This window comes from Myotis myotis, unplaced genomic scaffold (assembly GCF_014108235.1).
Source record: "Myotis myotis isolate mMyoMyo1 unplaced genomic scaffold, mMyoMyo1.p scaffold_m19_p_9, whole genome shotgun sequence".
Lineage (NCBI taxonomy): Eukaryota > Metazoa > Chordata > Mammalia > Chiroptera > Vespertilionidae > Myotis > Myotis myotis.
In genome coordinates this window covers 70884185-70911203 of record NW_023416401.1, presented here as the reverse complement: position 1 = coordinate 70911203, position 27019 = coordinate 70884185, and the positions used below count along the sequence as shown (strand labels likewise).

At 38.7% G+C, this 27019-nt stretch overlaps 1 protein-coding gene across 3 annotated transcripts in view; it reads right to left on the bottom strand.

The window, feature by feature from the left end:
- Positions 1-435: 435 nt before the first annotated feature.
- The window catches only part of BTBD3 (BTB domain containing 3), a 38619-nt gene continuing 12035 nt past the window's right edge, over positions 436-27019 (bottom strand). The window contains exons 2-5 of one of the 3 annotated variants that reach the window (XM_036321899.1): positions 8992-9295; positions 8410-8500; positions 7723-7841; positions 436-4436 (exon numbers count right to left, since the gene is read on the bottom strand). In XM_036321899.1, the coding sequence (XP_036177792.1) occupies positions 3404-4436; positions 7723-7841; positions 8410-8500; positions 8992-9134 (1386 nt within the window). In that variant the 5' untranslated portion in view covers positions 9135-9295 and the 3' untranslated portion in view covers positions 436-3403. Of the gene's footprint in view, positions 4437-7722; positions 7842-8409; positions 8501-8991; positions 9802-27019 lie in introns of those variants that run through there. The other 2 variants (XM_036321898.1, XM_036321900.1) reach the window with 2 other exon arrangements.

Below are 27019 nucleotides of genomic sequence, written 5' to 3'. Positions count from 1 at the left end.
TCAAAATTCTCATATGACTTCTTAAACAAATTCCTAGACTTAAACTATTATAACCCGGCAGCAACAAGCAGCACTGGTCACATCCAAAGCTGTAATGCAGTATTACCCCCTTAGTACAGTCAGATTCACAGACAATTGAGCAAATATAGTATCAGAATGCCAGCCAATCCCAAATTCCATCAGGGGAATATAAATGTATCCCATTGACTCCCTCTCATTAACTTAAGAGACAGGCTTGGAACAATGCAAATGATTAACATATGCATTGTTCTCTTATGCTTTAGCTTCAAATTTTTATTTCTTTAGGGATCAGAGATATCTTAGCAAACAAATGCTCCTGACAAACTACCTCTGTACAATGTAGTGGCACCAAGAGCGCCAGCATGAAGTATTTTACTATTTCAAGGGACCTGCAAAAATGCTAAGGAAAACCAATCTATGAATCAGTTTTATTTTTATTTGCATTTAACATGATTATACACATTCATGTGTCTAACAAGATCTGCACTGTTACATTAAAAATACAGTACAATAACATTCAACATGAGGTACTTCATATTTATATATTTTCCTTCATAAATAATGCTGTAAGCTACTAAATTCAAGCACTCTGATGCCCAAATGGCTAGTGACTTGAATTAGTCGAGCTTATTTCAACACTTAAAAAACAAAAAAGACAGTTCAGTGCAATAATTATATAGAAATGAGACCGTTTACTTAAATACTATATTAAGATATGCTTAAAGAATGTTACATTAGAGCTGCTAGCCTAGTTCCCCGTTATCCCCAGTATGAATAACAGCAAAGACTGCCAGATACATTGGAAAAAGCATTTACAGAATATTTTAATAAAATTGTGTTTATACACTAGAGTTGCCTGCCTTGTCGGAACAATAGTTTCTTTCTATGTTTAAAAGCTACAAAATTTAAGATTAACAAAGAAAATAAAGCAAGCACATTAGCCTTCATTCCATGTTGCTCAAAATGCAGAAGGGAGACTAGGATTTAAAATTTCTTATCCTGAATACAATTTTCAAATTTAACCCACAGCTCTCGTCACCAGCCAATCAGGTGGTGTGTCTTTTCTTTAGGTAACAGTAACGATCATACAGGTTCTTCTGCACTCAGTGTACAGGATCTCATGGGGCGTTCACATGGAGGGCAGCTAGCTAACAGGAGCATGGACAGTGAGTGTTATGGAATGAACAATCTTCACTTTAAGGTTGTCACACCCACCTCACAATCTGATATGATGAACTTAGTAATAAACAAAGTTTCTTCTCCTCTGGCTTAAAAATGAGTGCCTTGTTATCAGGTATATAGTCTACCAATTTGCATGGTAGCTATGAATTCCTGAAATGTTTAATCATAATTTAAAAACAAAATCATTTGTACGAGTATTTTTTAAATTGAAAATGTATGTTTATTTCATAGATCCTTTGCCAACACTACTATCTGTTATTTCTCTAATAAGAAATAATTGTTAGATAATTTTGGAAAGTTGTCCTGGGAGTACTCATTTATAATCACCAGTAACAGCTTTTGATCATCTATGCTAACAGATGTAGGTAATGGCAAAGACAATTAAAACATTTCCCATAATCCAGTGTTTTCCTCCATCAGGAAAGCTGGCCAAAAGCAGCAAGCCCTTGTCTACAGGGGAAGAAGCGGCCCAGAAACACAGTGACTTTGGTAAGGGCAGTCACTGACTGGGGCCTTGCTGGGGCCAGCAGGGGGAACATTTCTGTCCCACCTCTCACTGGCCAGGCAGGGAGGAGACAATTCCTGAGTCGGCAAACAACCTGCATGCACATGGGTGCCCACGCACACACACCCACCCCAGGACTAACCCCTGGCTCCAGACAAGCCAGCTTCAGGCTTGCAGAGCAGGAGAAGGAGGTGGCCAGGGACCACACTCTGGGTGGCAAAGGAAGCCATCTCAGGATCACACTGAGCAGAAAAGCTGCCCAGAAACACATAGATACTTCAACTGGAAGTGAACACACTGGATACTACCAGGGTCATGGGCACTCAACCATTATAAGCCATCACTGAAGGAGAATGTTTTGATGAGCTTTTCCCTCCTTTGTTTACATTACCCAGGGACAAATAAGAGAGCTGGATGTGATGATGACGCAGTGACTATTAGGTCTGATCAAGTGCATCGCTCCAGACCATTTTTTTAAAACCCTGCAGGAATATATTGGCACTTTAGGATGGCCAGAGGCCAGATTCTAGCAGTCCAGGAACAAGACAGAATTATAATTCACTAAGAAGACAGCATGTGGTCAAAGTAAAACAGGGAAAGTATATTTCAGATTTAAAAAAAAAAAAATCAATGAATAAAGGTATCATTATAGTAACACGTGGTGCTACAAAACTAATTGTTTTTCATTCATCAAAAGAACTGTTTGGTCCTCTTTTCATAAAAAAAGGGAATAGGAATATATACAGTACGACTTGGAAAACAAGCAAATGGTGGGGATCAGAAGCTAAGTGGGGAGAAAAGTGTTTGACTTTTTCAAACTGTGCATTTTATTGTGCCATCAATTAATCCATTTGTAGTATGGGACTTTTTTAGGTTTCCTTTCTAAAATGTTTTAGTTTAAAATAAATAGGCCTGCAACTTTTTTCTAATGACAAAACTTTATAATTTAGTTACTTCTAAAAAAGTGTCTATACTGCAATGCTTTGTCTTCTCATCTATAGAGAAAATCTGCTTGTGGCAGAAATCATGGTCTAAACAATCATCCAAATTCTTATTTTCACACCCTACACTGACACTTTGCAGTGTTTAATATGTATCAATCTTATGAATGTAGGATTTAAGAAAAAGCCATTCCAGAAGTAAAATGTTTAAAAGGAAAATAAAATAAGAGCTAAACATAATTACTGTCTACTTTCTAAATTATTACTTATTATGAAACAAAACTTCTTTCAAAATTGTACACTGAGGTTTATCTGTTTTTTTTTGGGGGGGGGGCGGTGTTCTGTTTAAAAATAACTCTTGTTATTATTATTTTAGACTATTTACTTCTATTTGTCAAAATAAAGCCCTGAAGGAAATCTGAGGTGATTAAAAAATTTTCTTAATAGGGACAGCACTGGGAGGTCAATGGGGCAGTTGGAAAAGAGCACACATTCTCCCCAGCTGCACAGACAAATGCAAATCTAAAAACCACAAAGCCCTAATAAGAACTTGGCTCTTTGAAGCATAGAGTAAAAGCCGAATGCTGCATTTTTGCCTGTACATAATTAAAAGGTTGAAAGAAATTAGAAACTGCCTACAACTTCATTCATTACAAATTACCTGCGCAGACCATATATCTGCAGATAAGCTAAGCATCAAGCAAGTAGGAACCAGATGTGCACCTCAGAGCCCACTCTGCTTCAGGAAGTGTTTTCAAGCATAGAATATAAGTTCAGGAATCTGCCCTCCCTGTACCCCAGTGCCATTGGTGCTATCTGAGGAGCACTGAAACTGGACAGTCACTTTGCCACACTGAACCTCTGTCATGCCTTCCTGTCCGAAGTAGCTGAGTTCATTGCCGTCCAGTATCACGCTGGCTGTGTAGAAGGTGTCTGGCTCGATCTGCACCGGATACTCAAACCACACAGGGAAGGTATTGCTGGAGCCATCGGAGAAGTACTTGCTCAAGTTCTGCCCCAGGACAACGCCCTGCCGTTTGAGTTCGATCTTGGCACTGTACTCCGCAGAGCCACAGCTGGAGCCATACAGCCCAAAGCCCGCGATGAACACTCTCTTATCCACCGCAAACTGAATGCTGTCACAGCGGCCCCGATAGCGCCACTGGTTGCTCCGATAAGCGCAGGACTGGAAACGGTGACAGCGCTGGGGGACAAGGCCCTTGCGGGCTTTACTCACAAACTGCAGCTCGGGCTTCTTGGCCGCAGTGTACCAGAGGAAGATATCATTGGTCTCATTGAGAGTTAGAACTCCGGACTGTGCAGCACCATTTGCAAAATCATCCAGAGCCATTGTAGGTATTCGGATCAAGTAAAGTGCCTTTCCGAGGACCTTGCGTTTATTTTCAATGCTCAGAGCTAGATCTTGCCGCTGGCATTCTACTTCAGCCCAGTTGAGAGCTGCCTCAAAAACGACGATTTCTTTGGCATTCAGAGTTTCCCTGCGGAGGATACTTTCCAGTGTCTGGAAGTCGATGTCACAGAATCCCTCAGACTTAAGAGCTAGCTCAGCCTGGGCGTCGATCACCTCCCAGCAACGCTGGGTCAGGTCTGGCTCCTCGAACAAGCAGCTCTGGGAGAGAAGCACACAGGCGTTCTTGGCACTCAGGCTGGTCTCCAGGAAATTAACGCAGGCTCTGGCAAGGTGAGGGACAATGTACTTTTTGGCAGCATAAAGAGTAGCCAGCACCGTGTCAGCAGCCAAGTCAATTTCATCACAATAGATATATCTGAAAGAAAAAGGACAAGCACGTAAATGGAATTTTCACAAAATGAGTGTGTCCAGCAAGAAAAGATGCAACTACTTTCAAGCTGGTTCAAAAAAAGTCATCTTAGGTGACAAAAAATGATTAGGGATTAAAAAAACATCTGAAATATGTCCTTAATTTAATATCTCAACTCGGGTTACATATTAAAGACATTAACTTTGTGTTATCATTCTAGCCTCTATGCATTTAATAAAAAAATAAAAGATATTAGAATGGCATATCAGAGATAGTTAATATTAAAAAACTAGCAAAATTCTATTACATGTACTTTTTTATATTTAATGAAAAAATAACTCCCCTGTGTTTTAGAAGCATTACATGTTTTACTTTAAAATTTTTCTGAACATACAGATGGAAACAAATGCTTTTAATACTATAATATTAGCAATGTTTCCATCTTGATACTTTTAATTATGACTTGGATTTCTCCTAAACACAAAATAAAACCTGAGATTAAATGAGATATTTTTCAAGTAGTTCCAAGTTCAATGGGTTATCAAATATGGACTTCAACACTCTTTTCTAGTTACCTTTACATAGAATCTAATGCAGGCTTTGTAATTGGCGTTATTTTTAAACTCTAAACTTTTTGTTTTCTCCCACACACTTTCCACCTTCAGAATTAAAGAATATATTTAATTAAAAGACAAAGTAAGAAAGCCTAAATATGCACTACTCCTGTGATTCTGTAATGCTTCGGGGGACACTGCAGTCTCCTACAGTGGTATGTAAAGGCAGAAATCACATGCTTCTTTTAGATTGCTATGGTTCACCAAGTGAGTCAGAGAGAACTACATATGGGTGAAAAATACATGCTGATAAAACTTCATTTTTAAATCTTTCTAGCTAAGGTACACATACAACGATGGCAATGGCAATAAGAAAAATGTCCACAATCACAAATGAAACCGGCATTTTTGATCCCAGAAAGCCCCTCCTCTTCTCTGATAGGCTAAGCCATCTACCACTGGCAAGACCTCCTGACAAAACCCTGCAGCTTACAGATGTTGTAGCCAGAGAACCAGGACCTTGGGGAGGCTTCTGAAGCAGAGTCACCACTCTGGCTCTTACCCTGAGCAGTCTTCCCTTTTCCTTGACAACCCATTGAAGGAATACTAGCTTACTCACCCAACATGCAGACATGAGGAAAACCTGGCCTCCTCTGTCCTTGAAACAATGCGTTACTGATCAACTACAGCATGACAGCAAATGGCATCTTACTACGTCTCTGATTTTTACCACTTTACATGGACAGCCTAATTTTAAAAAGCTACATCAAGACATATTCTAGGCAATCCATTTATGAGAAAAGATGCTTGTCAATTGACCAATCAAATTACTTAGGTGAAATGTAACTCTGTGATCCTCACTCATGTTTTCTAATTGTGTATATATCTGGAACGACACAACACTCTACTCCACTGTAGTGAAGTCAAAATGCCGAACCAGCAGCAATCCCCTCTGCAACAGATAATATACAAATGGCTTGACTTGCGAAAATAAAGAGAATCTTGCAAGTAAAATTGGTTCCTGTACTTATATCTCTAAAAGATTACAAAGCAGTTAGTTAAAAAGTGGTAGATTAGTTTACATTTTGGTACTTCACATGCTCACTTGCCTTTAACTTCCCTACCTTCCACTGTAAAAGTTTAAGTCAGCAGCAATTAGATTTCAAAATTATAATGCAAATAAATAATTAAATTCTTTTTAAGTTCTAGAATTCTAACAGTAAACTGCTTGGCCTCTCTGGCTATCGTGTTCAAGCCTACGTTGTTCCCATGGCCTTAAGGTTAACGGCTTCTGCTTAGTTTTACATACAGACATGCTCATCATTAGAGGAATTCTGCTTGTGACTTTAGTTGTGCAAAGAAAGCTCCTTGCCGTATACTGCCTCTCCCAAGGAGATGAAGTATGTACAAAAACAATATTTACCACAGATTTGCAGGAACCTAAACTTATGACAGACTCACATCAACTAGAGTCAACAAGACTAAGAACTAAGAAGTTTCACAATCTTTCTTGAACCCCTGCTGGTGCCCAATTGCCTCAGTCATCAATCACCTCTTGCCTCTCCTATTTCCCTCTTCCATAGAAATAAAAGAAGCCCGAATTCTGTGCTTTCTTAAAATGGTTCTTTAGGATGTTAGCATCTTCTTGGCTTTCTGAATGAAGTCACTGTCTTTGCCCCAACTCCTTGTCACTTAACTCACTGGCTGTCATGCACTGAGCTTGGACTCGGTTACAAAATTAACTATACTACTTATTTTTTACTAGGTCAGCAGAGATATATAGTAACATTTTAAACATTTGTGGGATTATTGTCCAACTTGTTGACCCACTTGAATAATTTTTTTCAACAAACATTATTATTTATTCTAGTGAGCTGAAATTCCTATAGCAGCTGATAAGTTTGAACTCCAATATACCTGGTGTGCTAAAGTACTTAACAAAGAATTATATAAATATGATTTAGAATAATTGAATTTTAGTAACATGGTAGGTTATCACTGCCTAGCACCAGTACATGTAAAGAAGTGGATTCTATTTACTTCATTAACATGGATTCTCAAAGACCCACCCATAAGATATAAAACTATTTTTAATTAATATATACCTTATAGCTTTATATTGCTATATTACCAATTAAAGTTATTCTATATAAATATATAGGGAACTATAGAAAACTATTCATCTCTCTCAAAAATTTCTCCTCTACTATCACATGCAAGCGCTTCTTATCTTTGAGAAAGGGTATCTGATTTTATGTAAGAGTATACGTATGTGTATGTGCAAATATCAGATAATATGTTTTATATTTGCGGGTAGGTAACAATAAGTCCTAAAAAACGGAGGAATCTCTTAACTGGTGGAGTTAAACAAGGTATATATTTCCAGAATTGTGAAGCAAAAATGTACTTTGCCTTTAAAGAGTTCTTCACACACAATGCTTTTAGAAAGGACATCCTCTATTAGATAATGCTTATGCCAGAAAGTTATTTTTCCTTAAATCAAATCACAAGCACTTGCCCCCAAATCCCATGCTATGGTGTGATTATAAACGACTGCATCACTCCTCGTTTTTCCAATGAAAGATGCAGTTTTCTCCAAAAACATTTACAAGGTAAGCAGCACCCTCTTTCTTCATCACTCTCCCTTTTCTGTTACACAGAACTTAAATTTAACTGTGAAACCAGCAGAGTACAAATACAGCATAAACAAACTCCCCAAACATACGAATGATGCTTACTTCAGCATAGCGAGAAAAGCAGCAGGTTCGACATCTGGTATACGGATTTCATCTTTGTCCTCAGCAAGTTCTCCGTAAAACATTGCATGGAACACAGAGCTCCCAACAGCCAAAACATACTGTGGAGAAAGGGAAATCTTATTTCATGCTCTAAATTGAAACATTTTCAGCAAATCAACCCAGAAAAACAACTCTAAGCAATCAGGTTTAGTGGACACGGAGCACCTCTACCTGCTCTTTTGTCAAAGCTGAGGTACAGTGTATCTTGCTGTGACAGTATAAGATAGATGTTCATGCAAATCAGTCTCTATGCTGCTAAATATCTCAAGGCTTTAACAGATTAATGCACAAGTTCCCTCATTACAAAATGAATACAAGAAAAGCTTATCTGACTGACTTCTAGGGGAAGAACAAACATATGACTTTCCTAACCTGTCACAACAAGTCCCCATGACTGGAGAGTTAAAAGGGCATGTTTTTTGTGCGCGCTATAAAGCAGGGTAAAAGGAACAAAGAAAAAAAATTAAGCGTGGCCAAAGCCCGTTGGAGAGGCTGAGCTTTCATAGTGATGGGGTGTAACATGCACTGCCTGCCATCAGCAAGCTGCCCACCCCAAATTCCAGGCTGGCAGACAGGGTCCCTCTTTGTGAATCTCAGAACTAAACTGGTAATGCAGCTGTTGCTTACTTTGTGTCCTGGCAACCGCTGAGTCCCACCTGGTGGCCCAACCACAAAATGTACATCTGCCATCAAATCATTATTGAACATCACCGCATTTCTATAAACAGAAGCAATTCATTAATTCACACAGCCAGCGTTTTTAATACCCCCTCCCCAATGTACAAAACCCACAAAAGATTCACAAGCTAAGCAACAATTTAAAAAGTTCGGGGTAAAACTACAAATAAAGGTTCCAACTAAACAACTGTGTTTGTAATCATTGCAAGCACATGGGAAGTAACTGAAGTTAAAAAAAAAAAAGTTATCCAAACTTTTCATCAGACTAAGGATAAATAAAGGGTTTCTGTCTTCTGTGGCCCACAGACATACCCCTGTCACTTAAATGTTACAGCTTGCAAAAACGTTTTTATCTAAGAGGAAAACAGCTGTACTGTTTTGGAAAAGGCACAGGGCAGTTTTCCATTACCAATAAAGCTGCTGGGAAAAGAGGAAACAGAGATTTATGTTAAAATACAGTATGGGTTGTGCAAAAGCAGAAACTTCAACACAGGAAAACTTTTAAAGTAAATATGCTGGCCCGGCACTTACCTTTCCCTGATGGTAGGATAAAGACCCTGCCAATTCGGGGCCGGAATAAGGTTGTTGTTACTGAGGTTCTGCTGGTGGTACTGCTGGACAGTGGTGCTGCTGGAGTTGGCTGGCTTTTTGCGGGGAAATATATCAGCAGCCATCTTCTTCTTTTTAGTCTTCAAGGTAATTATTTCATAACAAACTGGAGGCAACTTGCTGCTGCTGCTGCTGCTGCTGCTGCTGCTGCCGCTGCCGCTGCCGCTGCTGCTGCTGATGGTATTTGTTTTCTTCGAGCTTTTCTTGGACCTGTTCTTTACCGTCTCTGGAAGCATCAAGAAGAAGGTGAGACATTTCATGTTCTTTTCCTTGTCATCTACCATGAGTACAGGATGTCTCTTTAGAGTTAGATATCCCAAGATGGTACAAACATCAAGGAAAAGAGGCTGGCATGAGCTAAGATGTTAACAGAAACCAACAAGCTGATATTTTGCTTCTTTTCTCAGCCAGGCAAGGTGACCTTTCCACTATGTTGAATAGTAACTGGCTTTAAGTTTTATCCAGTACTCGGTCTGTTAAATACATGCCCGTCATGATTCCTGTTTCTCTTACTTGCTCATAAAAATAACCTAGTTTCCTGGATCACCTGAAACTGCTACAGTGAGCGGAGATGACAGGCAGAGAGCCTCAGCACTTGTTTTCTGAATTAGGTTAGCAAGACGTGCTGGAGCCGTGCGAGTCTGTTCAGCCGGCTGAAGTTGTGTGGTGAATGGATCTGAGGAGAGTAGGTATTACAGCCCTGCAGATGGAGTCAGACAGCCAGTGCTCGGAGCCAATAGCTGAAGTCACCAATCATGATTGGACCAAGCAAAACAGTGACACCTATTGTAACGTGCACAGTTCTGGTATTAAAGGAACAGCAGTTGCATTCTCTTGTCTACTGTATTATTGCATATTTAAATAAGATAAGCAACCCATGAAATACATTTGAAAACAGAAAGAGTTTGTGCTCACAGATTTCTCTTTAGTAGATGTACATTTTTATTTCCCCAGTTAAGCAGGATCAATTAACAAAGGGTAGGGACTCATGTCTACTCTATTATCACTAATAAAATCTTTATCCGGCAGCATTTAGTTTCAAATACTTCAAACAAAATTCTCTATCCTACCAGCTACGAAGAATTATTAACAGCAAAACCATACTAAACATACTTATCAGAGCTTAATGGAAAAAAATGTTATTTTTCTTTTTCCAGTCTCTGAATGTAAATTATAGTACAAAAGAGGGAGGGAGGGAGGGAGGGAGGGAGGGAGGGAGGGAGGGAGGGAGAGAGAGAGGGAGAGAGAGAGAGAGAGAGAGAGAGAGAGAGAGAGAGAGAGAGAGAGAGATGAGGTCATGTATTCATTTTACCTCCCAGTGTTTTCTAGCTCCTATGATGATTTTTGACAGGAGTCCCAGATCACAACATACTGTTAATTATACTAAGATTATACCAGTAAGCTTAACAGCACTGAAGCACAGACAAATTCTAGATGCAAAAATAAGATTCAAGTGAGACAAATCTAAATCTAGTAATCAGTGTTTCAAGGTTGTAATTCACTACAGTGTGGTGATTGCAGAGGGGGAGGGAGATGGTGGAGGTGGAAGAGAATATAGGGGGGGATAGATGGTGATGGGAAAAAAAAGAAGAAAAAAGAAAATGACAATAAATGGAGGAAAGGGGTTATAATTCACTAAAAATATGTCAGATGGTGCCCTGTTTAGAATTTCAAAATGCAACTGAAATACTATGGCTACATTTAGCCTTGTCATAATTTTAAAGATTATAACCCACAACTTCTAACACAAAGCAAGTAATATGGCTATTCAACATGATAAATGTTCTGATGCCACCTGGTTAAAAATGTAAACAGGTTCTCTCTACTTTGAATCAGAAGCCTATACACTACTATCTGTTTTTTATAGACAAGAATCCTCCAACAATGTCTAGCTTTAGTGGGCTAAGGAAAAACAAAAACACCTGCTATAGGTTCCACACATGCTTATTATTTCCCAAAGGGGGACTAATGAGGAGATTTAATCTCCCTCCTATCTATTTGTCCCCAGTGCAGCAGCCATTTCTACCCCCCAAGTGAATGCACCCTTTATGGCCACATCCCTGCTGGCTGCACAACATTCATCTGAATAAGGAGTTCAGGACAGAGTGATGGTTCAACAAATGGGGGCCTCGACTGTCATTATGACTGATAATCTACCAAGGATAACATACCAGAAATCAGACTTCAGATCCCTAGGACCCTAAGTCATTAATGGATCCAAGGAACATCATCTTTACTGTCATTGTTACTCTTAAAACTGTTAGCGAAGCCACTGCTACATAAAAGAACCACAGTCTTTATTTAGTAGGTTATTCATCCCCATTTTACACGGACCCTAAAAAGCTGCTTATTTATTACGATTTTCATGTTTCCAATTACATGGCTACCTACACTCATATACACAATTTCAAGTCACCTTCAAACACATTTTAACACACAATGTGTGTGTGTGTGTGTGTGTGTGTGTGTGTGTGAGAGAGAGAGAGAGAGAGAGAGAGAGAGAGAGAGAGAGAGATCTAGAAATTAGCTTTTCAAAGCATGAAAAAGAAACAAACGAGTTTCTATTTGAGCTAAGTGTTCAGGATATGGTTTTTTAAAATCAAAGGATTTCTCTCTTGCTTAACTGCTACTAACCTTTTGACACCACCCTCCTAGGAAGCCACCATGACAAGGAGCTGGTCCTTCTGACAGGTCAGACAGCAACCATTAGAATGGAAAGGGAAACAAGCTGCTTGAGACTAACATAGTATTAACTGGCAGCTGGACAGTCAAAATAGAAAAAGCATAAAAAGCAGACACAAGAACCTAGAAGACTCTGTGGCTTTTACTCATTTTGCAGATAGTTCAACACTCTTTACTAAAAAAGCCTCCAACAAACGCTGCTCTTACACCAATCAAATGAAGAAAAATGTGCACACAGCCCAGTTACGAAAGAAAATAATGTCTTTTAGAAAATGTTCTTTCTGAAAATTGGAAAATTAAGTTTTGTGGAAAATCCCAAATCTGCTAGTTAGATGAAGTAGTGCTAATTCTGAAGCACCTAGAACCGGGCTATGAAGAGGGGTTTATTACTTATAGATGTGGGGACTGACGAGCACGGTTGTTTACAAAGATAGGGTCCTGGCTACAAAAAGTAATCCAATTAAAAAATAAGAATGGCATTTAAATTCTTGCAGCCACTTTGAAAGCATGGAAATGTTAATAAAATCGAGACCATGGAAAACTTATGGAGAGCTACCTTTCCTCACCAAGGTCCTTGCTACGGAAAGTTGGGCCCAAGGAGCAGCAACAGGAGTACGGTCTGCAGGCCCGTTAGAACCCAGATCTCAGTCAGATTCTACATCAGAATCTGCATTTTACAAGACCCTTCAGGTGAGCTTATGACATTGAAGTTTGAGGAAACCTTTTTAGAAAACTAAGGAATGTTGTCAGGTCTACCCAATTATCCAGTATCAACCTCTGGCATCGCATTTTGCATTCAATTATCAAGTGAATGAAGAAATAATTCAAAATAATTTAATTTGGTTTGGACATGAAATTTAATAACCTTCATGTCTTGTTATGAAATTCTTCTGATTAAGCTCTAAGTGTAAACATTCAGGGGTGTAAAGAGCTAACTGAGAGCCCCCCCAAAATTTTTCAATTCTCTGGAAAAGAAACTCAAGTCCAGATTATTTTCAAGGACAAAAACAGAGATGATTTTAGGGGAAATAAAAGGGTCAAAAAATACCAATTGTGAAACAGATGCTACTTGATATTTTTAAATAACCTACTTCACAATTTTATTTTAAAAAATTAGTGCTGTGGCACATCAAAATTAGCAACCAAGTAATCTGGTTCAGCTCTAGCTCAGCCACTAAAAACTAAGGTTAAGTGTGTGTTGGGGACTGGGGGGTCCTGAACAAATCATTTAGCCTTTAAGCGCCTCAGTTTCCTCGGCTACAAAACAAAGAAGTTCATCAAGAATAGATGAGTATTTCTCAAACTCTACACTCAATCCACAGCAAGACATGCATTTTATATTTGGACTTAGGGACACACACAAACACAAATGGAAGGGCAGTTCACAAAATTAACTCTTAACCTGCTATGATATACTCGGAATTTTTCTGTTTTGCTATTTTTTCTTTTCCTTTGTTGGTCTTGGTTCATTCCATTGGTTTCATGGTCACAGTAGAGTCTAAGTAACAAACCAGATTATTTCTAAAGGCTTTTACAATTTAACATCCCAGGATCTTTTTCTATGAAGAATTTGGACTAGGGCCAACCAGTTGAGGAATAAGGCAAGACTGAATCAACTTCATGGAGCCCATGAAACCCCTCAGGTTGCATGCAAAATTGGGAGTGTTGCATTTATTTTTCTGGGGGGAAAAAAGCCATAGCTCTCATCTGTCTTTCAGAGTAATCCATGACCCAGAACACACACACAAAAAAATGTTATAAAAAACATCTAGGATTGATTTGAATACACAAAATATTCATGTCACTTTATTCTCTGCTTTAATTTCTATAGTTTATCTCATTAAACACAAATTATGACTTCTTCCCCCTCTCCTTGAAATTAAATATAAATAGTTAAAGCCTCATTTATTAAATTTGTAACCCAGAAATACCACACACTGGATTGAAGGGTAATAAAGGATACCAGCCATATTATCTATTGTCAAATCTCACCTCTAAAATTTCTTGCCAACTAACACTGTATCAGTTGTCCCTACACTTCCTAAATTTTAAGGCTATTATGAGAGAGCCATGGTTAATCTCCTCTAATGAAGTAAATAGGTCAAGAAGCCCATCAATCTTTTATGAGAGTATTCTCCAAATACAACATGCTGATCATGCAGTGTATTACGTGTTAGGTACACAATGGTGAGCAAATTAGGAATTAAGCTTAAAAGGTTATTAGCTAATAATAGTGTTTCAGATGATGTTTATAATTGACAGAGAATTCAATCACCTTTATCTCTTTTCAGTCAATTCCCAATAATAACAAAATTATAAATTTAAGCTCATTAAATCATCCTCTTCATCACTGGGAGGTTTGCCCAACATCCTACCTTTATTTAGTAGAATCTTGTATGCTCTGTTTGGGGACTTAAGTAAGGTTTGGAACTAAAAGGGACTCCAGAAATCATTTCATGCAAGCCTGCCCCACAAATAAGGTAACTGGATGTCCAAAGATTAAGAGATTTGTGAAAAGTCCACAGTTAAGTAGTGAGACCATGTCAAGACTAGAATGCAGATTTCCTGACTGCTTGCCCAATTTTGTCTGTTCCACTCACTCTAATGTTCACCCATAATCATTACCCTACATCTTTACATAATGCTGTATCTTTTTATTTCTAGTCTTCTTTAAAATAAAAATATATGTGCAAAATTTATAGACATGAAAGTCATGAACAAACTGCACCCTGCAGGAGGCACACTGTAGGAAGAAGGTTAGAAAGATACTTTCTGGAAAGAAATGGAGAGGAAGTGCAACAAGGACCATAAAAGCCCTGGTCCATGAGCAAGCTTCTCAAAAACAGAGGAGGCTCTCTACGTAAAATGAAAGTTTGAAAACCAGCTATTCCCAGTTAACACCAACAAATCCTATGTTGACAATGCTGGCTGCTCTTGTTTAACCAGTTCTAACTCTGGACTCTTTGTCTGGACTTGTATTTGGTTTATTACAAGACACCTCTGCAGCTACAGCAGTGAGGTTAACGAGGTTTAAACAAGGTAGTATGGACTGAAGAAATAAGTTATCACTCCCACAAATTATTAATAGAACATAACAGAGGAGAGAAATTTAACCTGATAAGTCATGATGGAATAGTGTTTTGTTTTTTGCTTCTTTTGTGCTTTAATAGTGCATAATAGTTATGCTTGTGATATGATAGGTAAAAAGGTAAGTGACAAAATGTTGGCAGTCCCTAAAGATAGCAGCTACTGGAAGAGACTGCATGTTTTCTAAATTTTAAAATAAATATGGAGTCGAGCACTGGCAACATGGTATAGTGAAAAGAGCAAGACCCAGTAACAAGTCACCTTACAGTTAGTTACTCAGTATCTGTGAGCCTCATTTTCTCATCTGCCAAATGGGGTAATTACACCCAGTTTATCCCTCTCGGGTTTGTTTTGAAGGCAAGATTACATGTTTGTGAAAGTGCTTTGATAAAAGTTTAAAACATTCTGCAAAGGTAAGCTTTCACTATTATCAACAATCGTACCCAAAGCAGGACAGTTTTGTGATACAATCTTACAAAACAAAACAAAAACCCCAATGATTAATCTGGCTTCTTGCCCTAGTAATCTTCCAGGCTTCACAGCTACTGACATTTCATCCCATTCCCAGGCTTGCTCCAGCCCCACCCAATGGCCAAACAGGTCCCAAGTTGCTTGGATTTGCAGGTGAGGTTCAATAATCAAGATTCGTATTGTACATGGTGATCAGGTTCCCACCCAACGGCTGAATCTGTACCTAGAACTCACACTCCAGGCTGTGTGTCTACTGGACTCCATTTGAACCTCCATGAGATCACCTGTTGACAGATGTCCCGCTGTCCCCACCTTCACAGAGAGCCTGAAGGTCAAGTAGTTCATTTAGCCACTCAGCAGCGTCTACACTAGCAACTCAATTAGGCCTCTCTCAACAATGACCCAGTTTGAATTCTAGCACCAAGGGCAATAACTAAGACAAGCGTTTGACCGAGGCACACCTCAGTGCTGGCCTCAAGGATGGGCTCATGTGCAGGTTCACTAAGTCATTTCCTTTTTACCACACAGATCTCCAGTGAACCTTGAATTGTACCTTAAATTGGGGGGGCAGGGGGGAATGCCCAAAGGTAGAATGTGATCTTCTTTAAAAGCAGGAATGATTCCATTTAAAATTCCATATGGCATTTAACATGATATTTGATTATTATAGCTGTGTCTGTGTGTACCTCTTTTGAAATACTCATCTAAATTCATCATTATCACATGTTAAATGGGGTGATCTTGAAAGGTAATACATAAAATTTATGAGATACTTTAAACATACCTATTTAAAGGAATTCTTTTGCAAAGTTTAAGACACTCTGGTAAACAAGATAATCAAAAAAATTTATATTCTCTAGAGCAGTGGTTCTCAACCTTCCTAATGCCACGACCCTTTGATACAGTTCCTCAATATGAGGTGACCCCCAATTTCATTGTTACAAATTGAACATAATTAAAGCATAGTGATTAATCACAAAAACAATATGTAATTATATATGTGTTTTCCGATGGTCTTAGGCGACCCCTGTGAAAGGGTCGTTACCCCAAGGGGTCGCGACCCACAGGTTGAGAACCGCTGCTCTAGAGGATCTCATAGTAAGTTTCCTGCTGTGTAAGTGTTGACTACATAATCTCTTTTCCAATTCTAGATTTCTAGGATTAGGAATTTATACAATGTTCAGCAGAAATAATAACTTATTTAAAATAGTTTTCTTTACATTTTAATACTATGATCATGTGCAAATATGTGCCATATTTATTGATTTAACACCCCCCCCCCCCATTTTTTAACATAGGTGAAATTGGGCTGCCTCTAAAATTAATGGTATCTCATGACTATAACTATTAGGCTTTTTTTCCTTTTTTGTTGGCACATAAAATAATGGCATGTCTTACAATTGATGGCACCTCACAGACAGTGACATATATAATTCAAGAGATAGAAAGGACTGTCTTCGTTAGGTTGGTTAATTATTCCTCTAACCAGGCCAGAGGATGGCTCAGAATTCCAACTGAACTGCATTAGAATAACTGAGCTTTCATCAAGTAGTCATTTAATAAATACATAATCACAATTCTCAATTGAGACTGCTACTATGACAACCAATGATATGGTAGAAAATCCAGAAGAAAATTCCAAAATGAGAATTACCATTGCCAGGATTGGTAGGAGTTCCAGCAATAATACAATGCATTTCTAGTATTTTCTCATGGCACACAACTATGCCTGTACAAAATCTGACTAATGAAAGCCTATTAACTCTCTGGGTAATATTGCTAAAGATATTTTATCAATCAATCAAAGGTTTATTGACTTGTAACAACATTATACATAGGTTAAACCTGGAGCTAAATGATTCCCTAGAAATTATTGTTTTCAAACAAATAGAATGTACATTAAAATGTTAGCTTAAGAGGAGATATAACAATTATTTTATATATATATGACTTTCTCCTGAAAACAGTTTGCCCAAAGAAAAGTAAAATCAAGCCTCAGAAGGTCTCTTCTGAGAAAACCTGAAGGGAGACTGTTCTGATCCAACAGGGGAGATTATTCTATTAGAAATGCCTGAACAAAACAACTTTGCCCAACAATTGCTGTGGCTTTCTTCTGGTTGTTTGTTGGCATTAGTTCATGGGGAAATAATGTGTTTCAGTCAAAGAAAATTGTTTTCATAAGTATTTTTTACTTTGGCTGGAGATATTTATTTTTTCTGATATTAGGAGGTAATAACTAAAAACATCTCTACAATCAGATCCTTAATATCCAAAGCTCCTCTTCACTTACATACTTAACTAAAGAATGTATTGCTTTATTTGAGAAAGGCACCCTTTTCCAATGAGCACACAGAATGGGAAGAAAAAATCCAGACAACTCTCAAACCACCAGATATTCTATATTAATCCTGATTATTAATGGGGTGTCACAGACCTATTTCCCCAACACCCACAACTCTTAGTGAAAAAGCTCCACAAGATAAAAAAATATATATCTCTAAATACAAGTTGTCTAAATGTGTTGTTTTCTTAGTCACGCCTTAGAAATAAATACTGTTCTCCTATCATTTAACTTAGTTCCACCCCCTAAAACACCTGAAGTTATGACATAAATTATTTTATTACTAGTAGCCCGGTGCACAAAAATTTGTGCACTTGGGGGGGGGGGGTCCCTCAGTTATTAAACATTTATCGGCAGAACACTGACCACATTGGTGGTGGTCTTGTCAGAATGTGTTATATTATGCAGATGAAAATCTATCTAAACAGATTTGATGTAGATATTTTCAAAGATGGAAGAATTGTCCCTGTCAACTATTTTAGTTGATTCATATCTTCACTAATTGTCATCACTGCCAAGTTTTCAGTCCCCATATGGATTGCTGGATATAATAGGTCATGTGCTGTCCCTGTCCTTTGTAGCCTTTGTTACCTTAAGGACTCTAGTTTTCCATTTATATGTTTAAGAACCAACCTTACCGGCTTAAAAATGTAAGCTTTTAACACTGCTCTCTCTGTTCCGTATTCTTCCGATGAAAAGTGGAGTTGAGTTGCAGCACAGGAGAGAAATTCAGAAGGGAAATATTGAAGCGATGACTGCAGTAGGAGAAGAGGGAACCTATTTCCCTGGACACAGGCGCTGGCACCTTGGACCACAGGGCTGGCAGCTTCTCCGGGTGGCTGCAGCCTGGGACCTCGGGCGGGTGGCTTGTCCAACTCCTGGGCTGCAGCCAGCTGCAGGCGCTGGCGCCTGGATCAAAGGTGGGCGGCTTCTTCTTCTGGCGGCTCCTTCTTCTTCTATGCTTCCAGGGAGGGCAGTCAGTTATGTGTATATGTGTGTGCATGCAAACATAGGCATGTACACGTGTGTATGTGGAAATTTGCTGGGCAAGTCAAAACCATAGAAGACTTGTCCCCTATCTCTTGAATCTTCCAGAGATATCCCCCACTTTTTTATTCTCTCACTACTGGAGAGTCAGTATTTGCAGCCAGCCAACCAGTGACTCTCTCTGTATCTATTTCTGACTTCTTTCCCTGTCTGTCATCCAACCCCTAATCATATTTCCACCTGGATGCATCATTTTTACTCCCAATATGCTGTACAGAGAAGGAGTCAGGATGCTGTCTTCACAAGAATAGTACTCAGTAACAAGCCAATTGCATTTTAGTTGGGCAATGCCCCTACCCACCCTTCAAATCCCTTCCACCATGCATTTCTGTTTCCCTTTTTGTTTGTTGGATTGTTCTGCTGCTCCTTCTCCTCACCCCACCACCCTTGGATCGTAATGTAAAATCATTTTACCATGTCAAGAAATTATTCAAAATACAGGTACTTAAAAAAAAAAATACGGGTACTTCTCTGAACACCGGCCCGGGGGGGCAGGGAAGAGGCGACTGCCTCTTCCCTGCCCCACCCAGCTTCTCCAATCACGGATCACCGGCCAGGCAGGGCAGGGAAGAGGCGGCTGCTGGCAGCCGCCTCTTCCCTGCCCGACCTGGCTTCTCCGATCACCGGCCGGGGGGTGGGCAAAGGCGGCCCCGGTTCTCCAATCACCTTTGCCCTGCCACCCGGCTCTTGCCTGCCGCCTGGGTTTCCGATCACCAGCAGGCGGCTTCTTCCGTCCTTCCCCTTTCACCTCCCAGCATTGCATATTGCCCTGATTAGCCAATGGGAAGCGTAGCAAAGGTACGGTCAATTACCATGTTTGTCTATTATTAGATAGGATTATTTTAATGTAGTCTTCCTTTCTTTCTTTTTTTTTATATTTTATTGATTTTTTACAGAGAGGAAGAGAGAGGGATAGAGAGTTAGAAACATCGGTGAGAGAGAAACACCAATCAGCTGCCTCCTGCACACTCCCCACTGGGGATGTGCCCGCAACCAAGGTACATGCCCTTTACCGGAATCAAACCTGGGACCCTTCAGTCCGTAGGCCAACACTCTATCTGCTGAGAAAAACCAGTCAGGGCAATTTCCTTCTTCTTTTGTTTCTTTCTTCATTTTTTCTATCTGAAAAAGTCTTTTTATTTTTATTGATTTTAGAGAGAAGAAGTTGGAAGGAGAGAGAAGCATGATGTAACAAAAAAGCACTGATCCGCTGCCTCCTACACGCATCCCAACCAGGGATTGAACCCACAACCTCTTGGTATAGGGAACAACACTCCAACCAACTGAGCCCCACCAGCCAGGGCACGACATAAATTACTTTAGATTTAAACATTTTAACACTATAGAATGAACAAAATAGGTTTGAAAAAAGCAAGGTCAGAGGGAAAAAAAACAACTTTCATTTCTTATTTTAGCAAAACTACATAGAAAAGATCAGTTACCAATTTTGTGATTTGACTACTATTATACACGTGTGTATTAAAAAGCCTCAATTAATTACTATTTAATGAAACTCCTTCCCTTATTTTTATCATGTCTGGGACTAGAATATGGTTAGTTTAAGCAAACAATACAAGATCTAAAAAATGAGATCTGCTACAGCAAGAAAAAATGTGCTGTAAGAAAAAACAAGCAAATGAAGTTACAGGCACCTTTATAAGATATGTGCAGTGTGCATAGAAATTTAAAGGCACCTTTATATCCAATTTCTAACATCTTTTTCTGAAGTCGAAAGCCATCAAATGAAAATGAAAAAGGCACATGCATTTATTTCCAAACCTAGTCATAAAAACATTGCCTAACAAAAAAATTCAACTAGAACTTAAAGCCAGTGACAGAGGGTTATTATAGAAACCAGCTTCTGGCAAAAATTCAAAGTAAAATCTGTTCTAAGTCTAAATTAAAAAGTATGTTTTATGCTACTTTTAATTACCTTTAAAGTATATAATTCCCCATGACTGTTGTGATAGACACAATATAAAGATGCATTGTCCTGTAAATGTTGGCCTAACCCTAACAATATCAACACCAAGTAACATGCAGAGACTGCCTCCATTTGCTGCAAAAAATAATTTGGCACTGATTAGTACTCCCTTGTTGCTTCCAACTCTCATGCTGGTGTAACTGGGATAAAAGTTGAGAGGCTTTTATACTTAGCTTCACTGAATGTGTCAGAACTAAGAAAATAAGGTATTTCAAATAAAAATTCAATTCGAACAATATATTCAGCAAGTCTTCTTTTTAATTAAAAGCTACTATATAAGTAGGTCGGCACTTGAACTGCCCAGAGGTACAGAATAAAAGACTTTAATTGCTCATAAAATAATGTTAAAATAAGTCTCACTTAGAAAGTCAAGACTATTCATGGAAATATGTTCTTAAATTTGGGTTACCCCAATCTGCGTCATATAACAAACAATAGGTATACAGTATTTACATGTGTATGTACTTTAACTATAATGAGCAGAATAAAAACATTCAAGTCAAAATATATCTTCAGCCCAGCCAGTGTGGCTCAGTGACCAGAAAGTCATAGTTTGATTCCTGGTCAGGGCACATACCCAGGTGTGGCCTTGATCCCCAGTAGGGGGGTGCAGGAAGCAGCCAGCCAACCAATGAGTCTCTCTTATCATTGATGTTTCTCTCTCCCTCTCCCTTCCTCTCTCTGAAATCAATTTGTGTGTGTGTGACGTCAAAAAGTGGCGACTGTTAGTATTTTTTTTTAATAACACACAGAGAAGCAACCATTTCATCATAGTTATGACCTACATGCACTCATACAAGATCCATTGTAATGATGATGGGTGGAAGAAGGCCAAGGAAGAACAGATAGTCTCTGAAAATGGTGATCAATATATAAGAATTTTTTGCTAGCCAGCAGTAAGGATGCCATCATCCACTAAAAAAGTTCATATGGGAGACCTGGTTGAGGTCAGTTTTCTTAAGGTAATACTCTTTCATAAAATTTAAAATACCACAAGAAGAAGAAAATGAAAAGGGATATTGATTAAGGGGCATGTGGTGAAGTCTTAACCAGCTCCTTATTCTATGCTGCTCTTCCCAGGTTACCATGTTAGGTGAGGACGGGTCTATCAGAATCTTGCCGGGACTGCAGACCAAGCATCTATCCAGGAGAAGAAATTCTGCTTCCCTTTCTCAGTGAGAGGAAGACACACGGTTTGTGATGCACCATGACCTTGCCTAGTCCTCGTCATCTACTCACAATGCAAACAAGGCTACAGTTGATCCTTGTACCACACAGGTTTGAAAAAGGTGGGCCCCCTTACATGTGGATTGTTTTCAATGACTACTGTAAATTACTTTTTTTTCTTGTGATTTTCTTAATACATTTTATTTTCTCTAGCTTACTTTATTGTAAGAATACAGTTTATAACAAATTTAACATACATTTATTAATTGACTGTTATTGGAAAGGCTTCCAGTCAACAGTAGTTAAGGTTTTGGGAATTCAAAGGTGATATCCAGATTTTCACTGCACAGGGGACAGGTGCCCAACCCCCATGTTGTTCAAAGGTCAATTATATTCCAATACCGTGAATGAGCTCACTGCCCCTTTTCCTCTACATCCCTTACCTATCAGAAGCCTATGCATCCTTCACAGTGCATTCCAAAGACACCTCAAGGAAGGTTTCCCTGCACTTCTAGACTTCTTGCAGCACTTTCCCACATTCATCTTGCCTAATGTCTGATTAGACTGATTTCTCTGAGGGCTGCATCTCCCAACAAGAGCTAACAGCACCACACCCACACTTGGCTTTCAATCAGTAAGTAACGGGAAGGATAAAGTCCAACACTGCCAAGTCTATCTAGAACCCCAGATTGCATTTGTGGAATACAACTTGTCCTGGGCTAAAATGGTCTGCAACTGAGGTCTATGATGTTTTCAGCTGTCTGAGATATAGGCCTATACAAGGTACAGTAGTAAAGAATCTAGACATTAAATGTGTCCTGAGGCTCTTCTGAACATGTCTAAACACAAATGTGGTTTTAAAATATTGTACTCAACTTGCAGCTAGACCAACTGAAAGTACTAAAGCAGGACTTAAAGCAAGTCTCCACATGTACTGAAAGCAAGGCTTTGCTTCATTAGAAGTCTAAAATTTAATGTAATATATTCACATATTCAAAGAGAAGTGTGGGTCAACCAGGAGCAAAAGACTCCATTACTAGGACAAAGCTGCCTTTATCAACTAGTCTCAATGCATGGTCTGGCATATTTATTTATAGCACCAGTAGAGAATTTTAGTGACTTAATGAACTGGAAAGAATAATAAATGCTCAGCAATTCATGTAAAAGGAGGAAAACAGTCATATGAATAATCTAAAAAATGGATAATTAAAGAGACTTTAATATGTGGCTTTGAAATATGTTTTGTCTGTACTTAACATTGAATGGATGAATTCCCACTACATTAGACACCCCCCTTCTTCAAACAAAGTAATAAAACAGGCTTTGTGTACAGGGCTGAGTATATGAACAGTCTAGAAACTCACACCTACACCACAAACAAGCCTCACTGCTAGGGACGGACAATGTCGCGTTTCCAATTACTGCAGAGCACAGTGCAAGTAGCCGAGCACACTCACACGTGTGTGTCTCCAGTGCTTTACTAAGAACCAGTGTTAAGTTTTTCCCCCTAAAAATTATATATTCTCTTACAATATTAGAGTGTAAGAATAAAAGGAGATGGTAAAACAATAGTGGGGTAGCTGTATGTCCCTAGCCATGGCTGCAAAATCTCTTGCTTGGCTGGTGTGTTTATGAAAGGAAAATTTTACCACCAGCAATAATTTTTAAAAAGTTTAGTAAGGTTCATAATGTAAACAAACTATTGTAAAGTAATGGCTTGAATTGTGTGTTGGCAAAAAATAAAAGACAGCTTGAATTTCCAAGTAAGCTCAACTGGTTTTTTATAAAAGTGTATGTTTTGGAAGGTGCAATGAGGTAAATACATCTGTTTTGCGCCTGTTGTTTAAACTGTGAATGATTTTAATTAGGTTTTGATCACAATAGGTAAGAAGGTATATGAAGCTGGTACAAGTGGCTGAAGCCCTCTGAAGCCTCAGGGCCTCCGGTAGTGGTGAAGCACAAGCAAAAGCCTCACAGGAAGAGCTCTCTCTGCTCCCACAGAAAAGGGAGGGCTTTCTCCAAGAGCACCACAGGCTGGCTCTGTGCTTTTTTCCTTTTTACTATTGATGCCACTGGTTCTTCGGCCACTTGAAAGTCACTCCAGTGGACTCTGAGCAGCCAAAGGGAACAGGCACTGAAGGACCAGTCAAGTCGCCTTTCCTTCCCCATTCACACCTGGGGGATTAGGAACAGTGGTGAAACAGCTTATGTGAGAACAGATTAGGTATTGTGCATTCCTGTCATAATCAATGTACTGTTTCATGGGAGATAAGCAGTGCAAATTATTGACCATCAAATCTCGATCCTTGAGTACACAAACTTTTTTAATGTTCTGTGTGATGAAATGGAAGTATATTTAAAGCGTTTCTGGTGAAACTGAAATACAATTATTGCCTTGAGAAAAAATACTTGTGGCAACTGTTTGTGTTAGAGCTGAACAAGCCACCTTTTTATTTTTTTCCATGAAACACTACTGTACTTGAGAAAACACGCAAAGTGTGTTATTCACACTTAGGTATTTAGCAGCCATTTTCTCAAAAGTGAATAAAGTGAGCCTGTCACTTTAAGGAAAACTATTGCCAATGAAAACATTCAAACCTTTACGCAAAAATTAGAATTTTGAAAATACTTATTAAGCCACCATGAGTTTCCCAATGGTTAAAGACTGTTTCTGATGAGACTGGTGATGATATTAAATAAATGTAATTTTTTATATTGTACTGGAGCAGCGGTTCTCAACCTGTGGGTCGCTACCCCTTTGGCGTCGAATGACCCTTTCACAGGGGTCGCCTAAGACCATTCTGCATGTCAGATATTTACATTACGATTCATAACAGTAGCAACATTACAGCTATGAAGTAGCAACGAAAATAATTTTATGGTTGGGTCACAACATGAGGAACTGTATTTAAAGGGCCAGAAGGTTGAGAACCACTGTACTAGAAGCTCAGTGCACAAAATTTGTGCATGGGTAGGGTCCCTAGCAGCTGCAGGCTACTGGCCGGGGCCTCCCTTCCCCAGATGCTGGCTGCCGGCCAGTGCCTTCCTTCATTCCGTGCCACCGCTGGTGGTCAGTGCAAGTCACAGCAAGCGATTGAACTCCCAGTCGGTCGAACTCCTAAAGGGACACTTTGCATATTAGATAGATATATATATATATATATATATAATCGAAACATGTCAGCATTTGAGAGTTCCATAACTCAGTGAACCAATGTGTTCCAATAACAATTACAGTGGGGCCTTGACTTACTAGTGTCCCAACTAACGAGTTTTTTGAGATACCAGCTGTCTCTTGGCCGATTTTTTGCATTGAGTTGATAGAGTAATTTGAGTTAACAAGCTCCTTAACCAGCTCCTTAACGAGCTCGGTCTCAGAATGAATTAAACTCGTAAGTCAAGGCCCCACTGTACATTATAGAATCATGCACACATGGGTAAAAGGTCCATTCAGAGTACAAGACAAACCAATGGATTCTAGTAAACAGGAGCAAAGTTCACCAATGGTTTTAGATTCCACATGGCAAGTAACCTTTAAGAAACTGCTATTCAAGTTTTGATGAAGTATCAAATAATAACCACAATTATCTGAAAAAGCTATTAAAATACCCCTTCCTTTTCCAGCTACTCATTTGGGTAAAGCCGAATTTTCTTCAAAACAATGTTTGTTTATTTTTAAACAAATAAGTAAATATTTAAAGTTTTTTTTTGTTTTCACTTCTATTCCAGTAAATAGCAATAGATATAATAAAAGCTCTCTGGGCTTCTCAAAATACTTAAAAGAGTATAAGAGTCCTGAGACCAAAAAATATGAGAACCACTGATATTATAGGAGGTTTTGAATTTCATTGTGTGATTGGTGGTAGACCACTAGACTTTTAAAAAATATAAAAAGTCGCCCTAACTGGTTTGGCTCAATGGATAGAGCGTCGGCCTGCGGACTCAAGGGTTCCAGGTTCGAGCCCGGTCAAGGGCATGTACCTTGGTTGCGGGCACATCCCCAGTCGCGAGTGTGCAGGAGGCAGCTGATCGATGTTTCTAACTCTCTATCCCTCTCCCTTCCTCTTTGAAAAAATCAATAAAATAGATATATAAAATTTTTTTAAAAAAAATATAAAAAGTGTAAGTGATCAAAATATCTGCTTTTTGGTTTTACTCTTCTAGTAAACAATAACTAATTCTCAAAGCATAATTCTCAACCATTCATTACAAAGAGTTTTGTGTACATTAGACAGACAGAATGGAGAAACATGACAATCTCTATCACAAAAATTAAATTCTATTTGTCCTATGACACTGTTTAATATCTTAGCTTTGCCCCAATCTCAGAAAATTCACAGAACACAGGTGTTAAGATATAGCAATGGATGACACCTTCTTTTGAAGATCTTGAGAAAAATTTAAATGGACATCGATAAGACAAATGTCCCTAGAAACGTCACATAAACCAGCAAAAAAGCAAATATTTCTCTTTGATAATTTACTTTCTCCTGTACCACATTTCCACAGCAACGTCTGCTGTTCCCCAAGCAGAGCTGCCAACATTTAAAGAATGTGTTGTTCACTTTTTCCTTCACTTAAGAGAGGCGTAGTAGGTAGAACCTATCCATATCATTTTAACACCTTCCTATATACTAGTTCTATATAGTACAGTGTTTGATATTATATAACATCAAAATCTTTCTACTAAGTACTAGAAAAGAGTTTGTTGGAAATAAAGTTTAGGTTAGGATTTTGCAGAAGTCCAGACAAAAGAAATATTTAATCTATCAACAGGAACTTTTCATTTTAATAAAGAGCTGGTGTTGAAACACATTCTCAGCTTCATTCTTAAAAAGATTTTAGGGGGTGTGCATGTCAACAGGATTGTTATCCTCATAATTACTTTACACTCAATAATTATGTATTATTTTAGAAAGACTGTAAAATCAAAATACAGGCTGTCCCCATTTTGAGCATCTGATTTTCCTAGAACCGAACCCAAACACCACTGTATGTTGGCATCCCTATCCAACACCCACCTGGTAAGAGTATATCATTGCCTGGTGATGATTTTAAGTACATGACAAGAGATATGCTAACCAAAATTTCAGGATCAATTCTGGCACTTTGAGGAATCTTTCATGGCACTGACAAGATTAATAAAGTAACCCAGACTTTCAGGTAAGTAT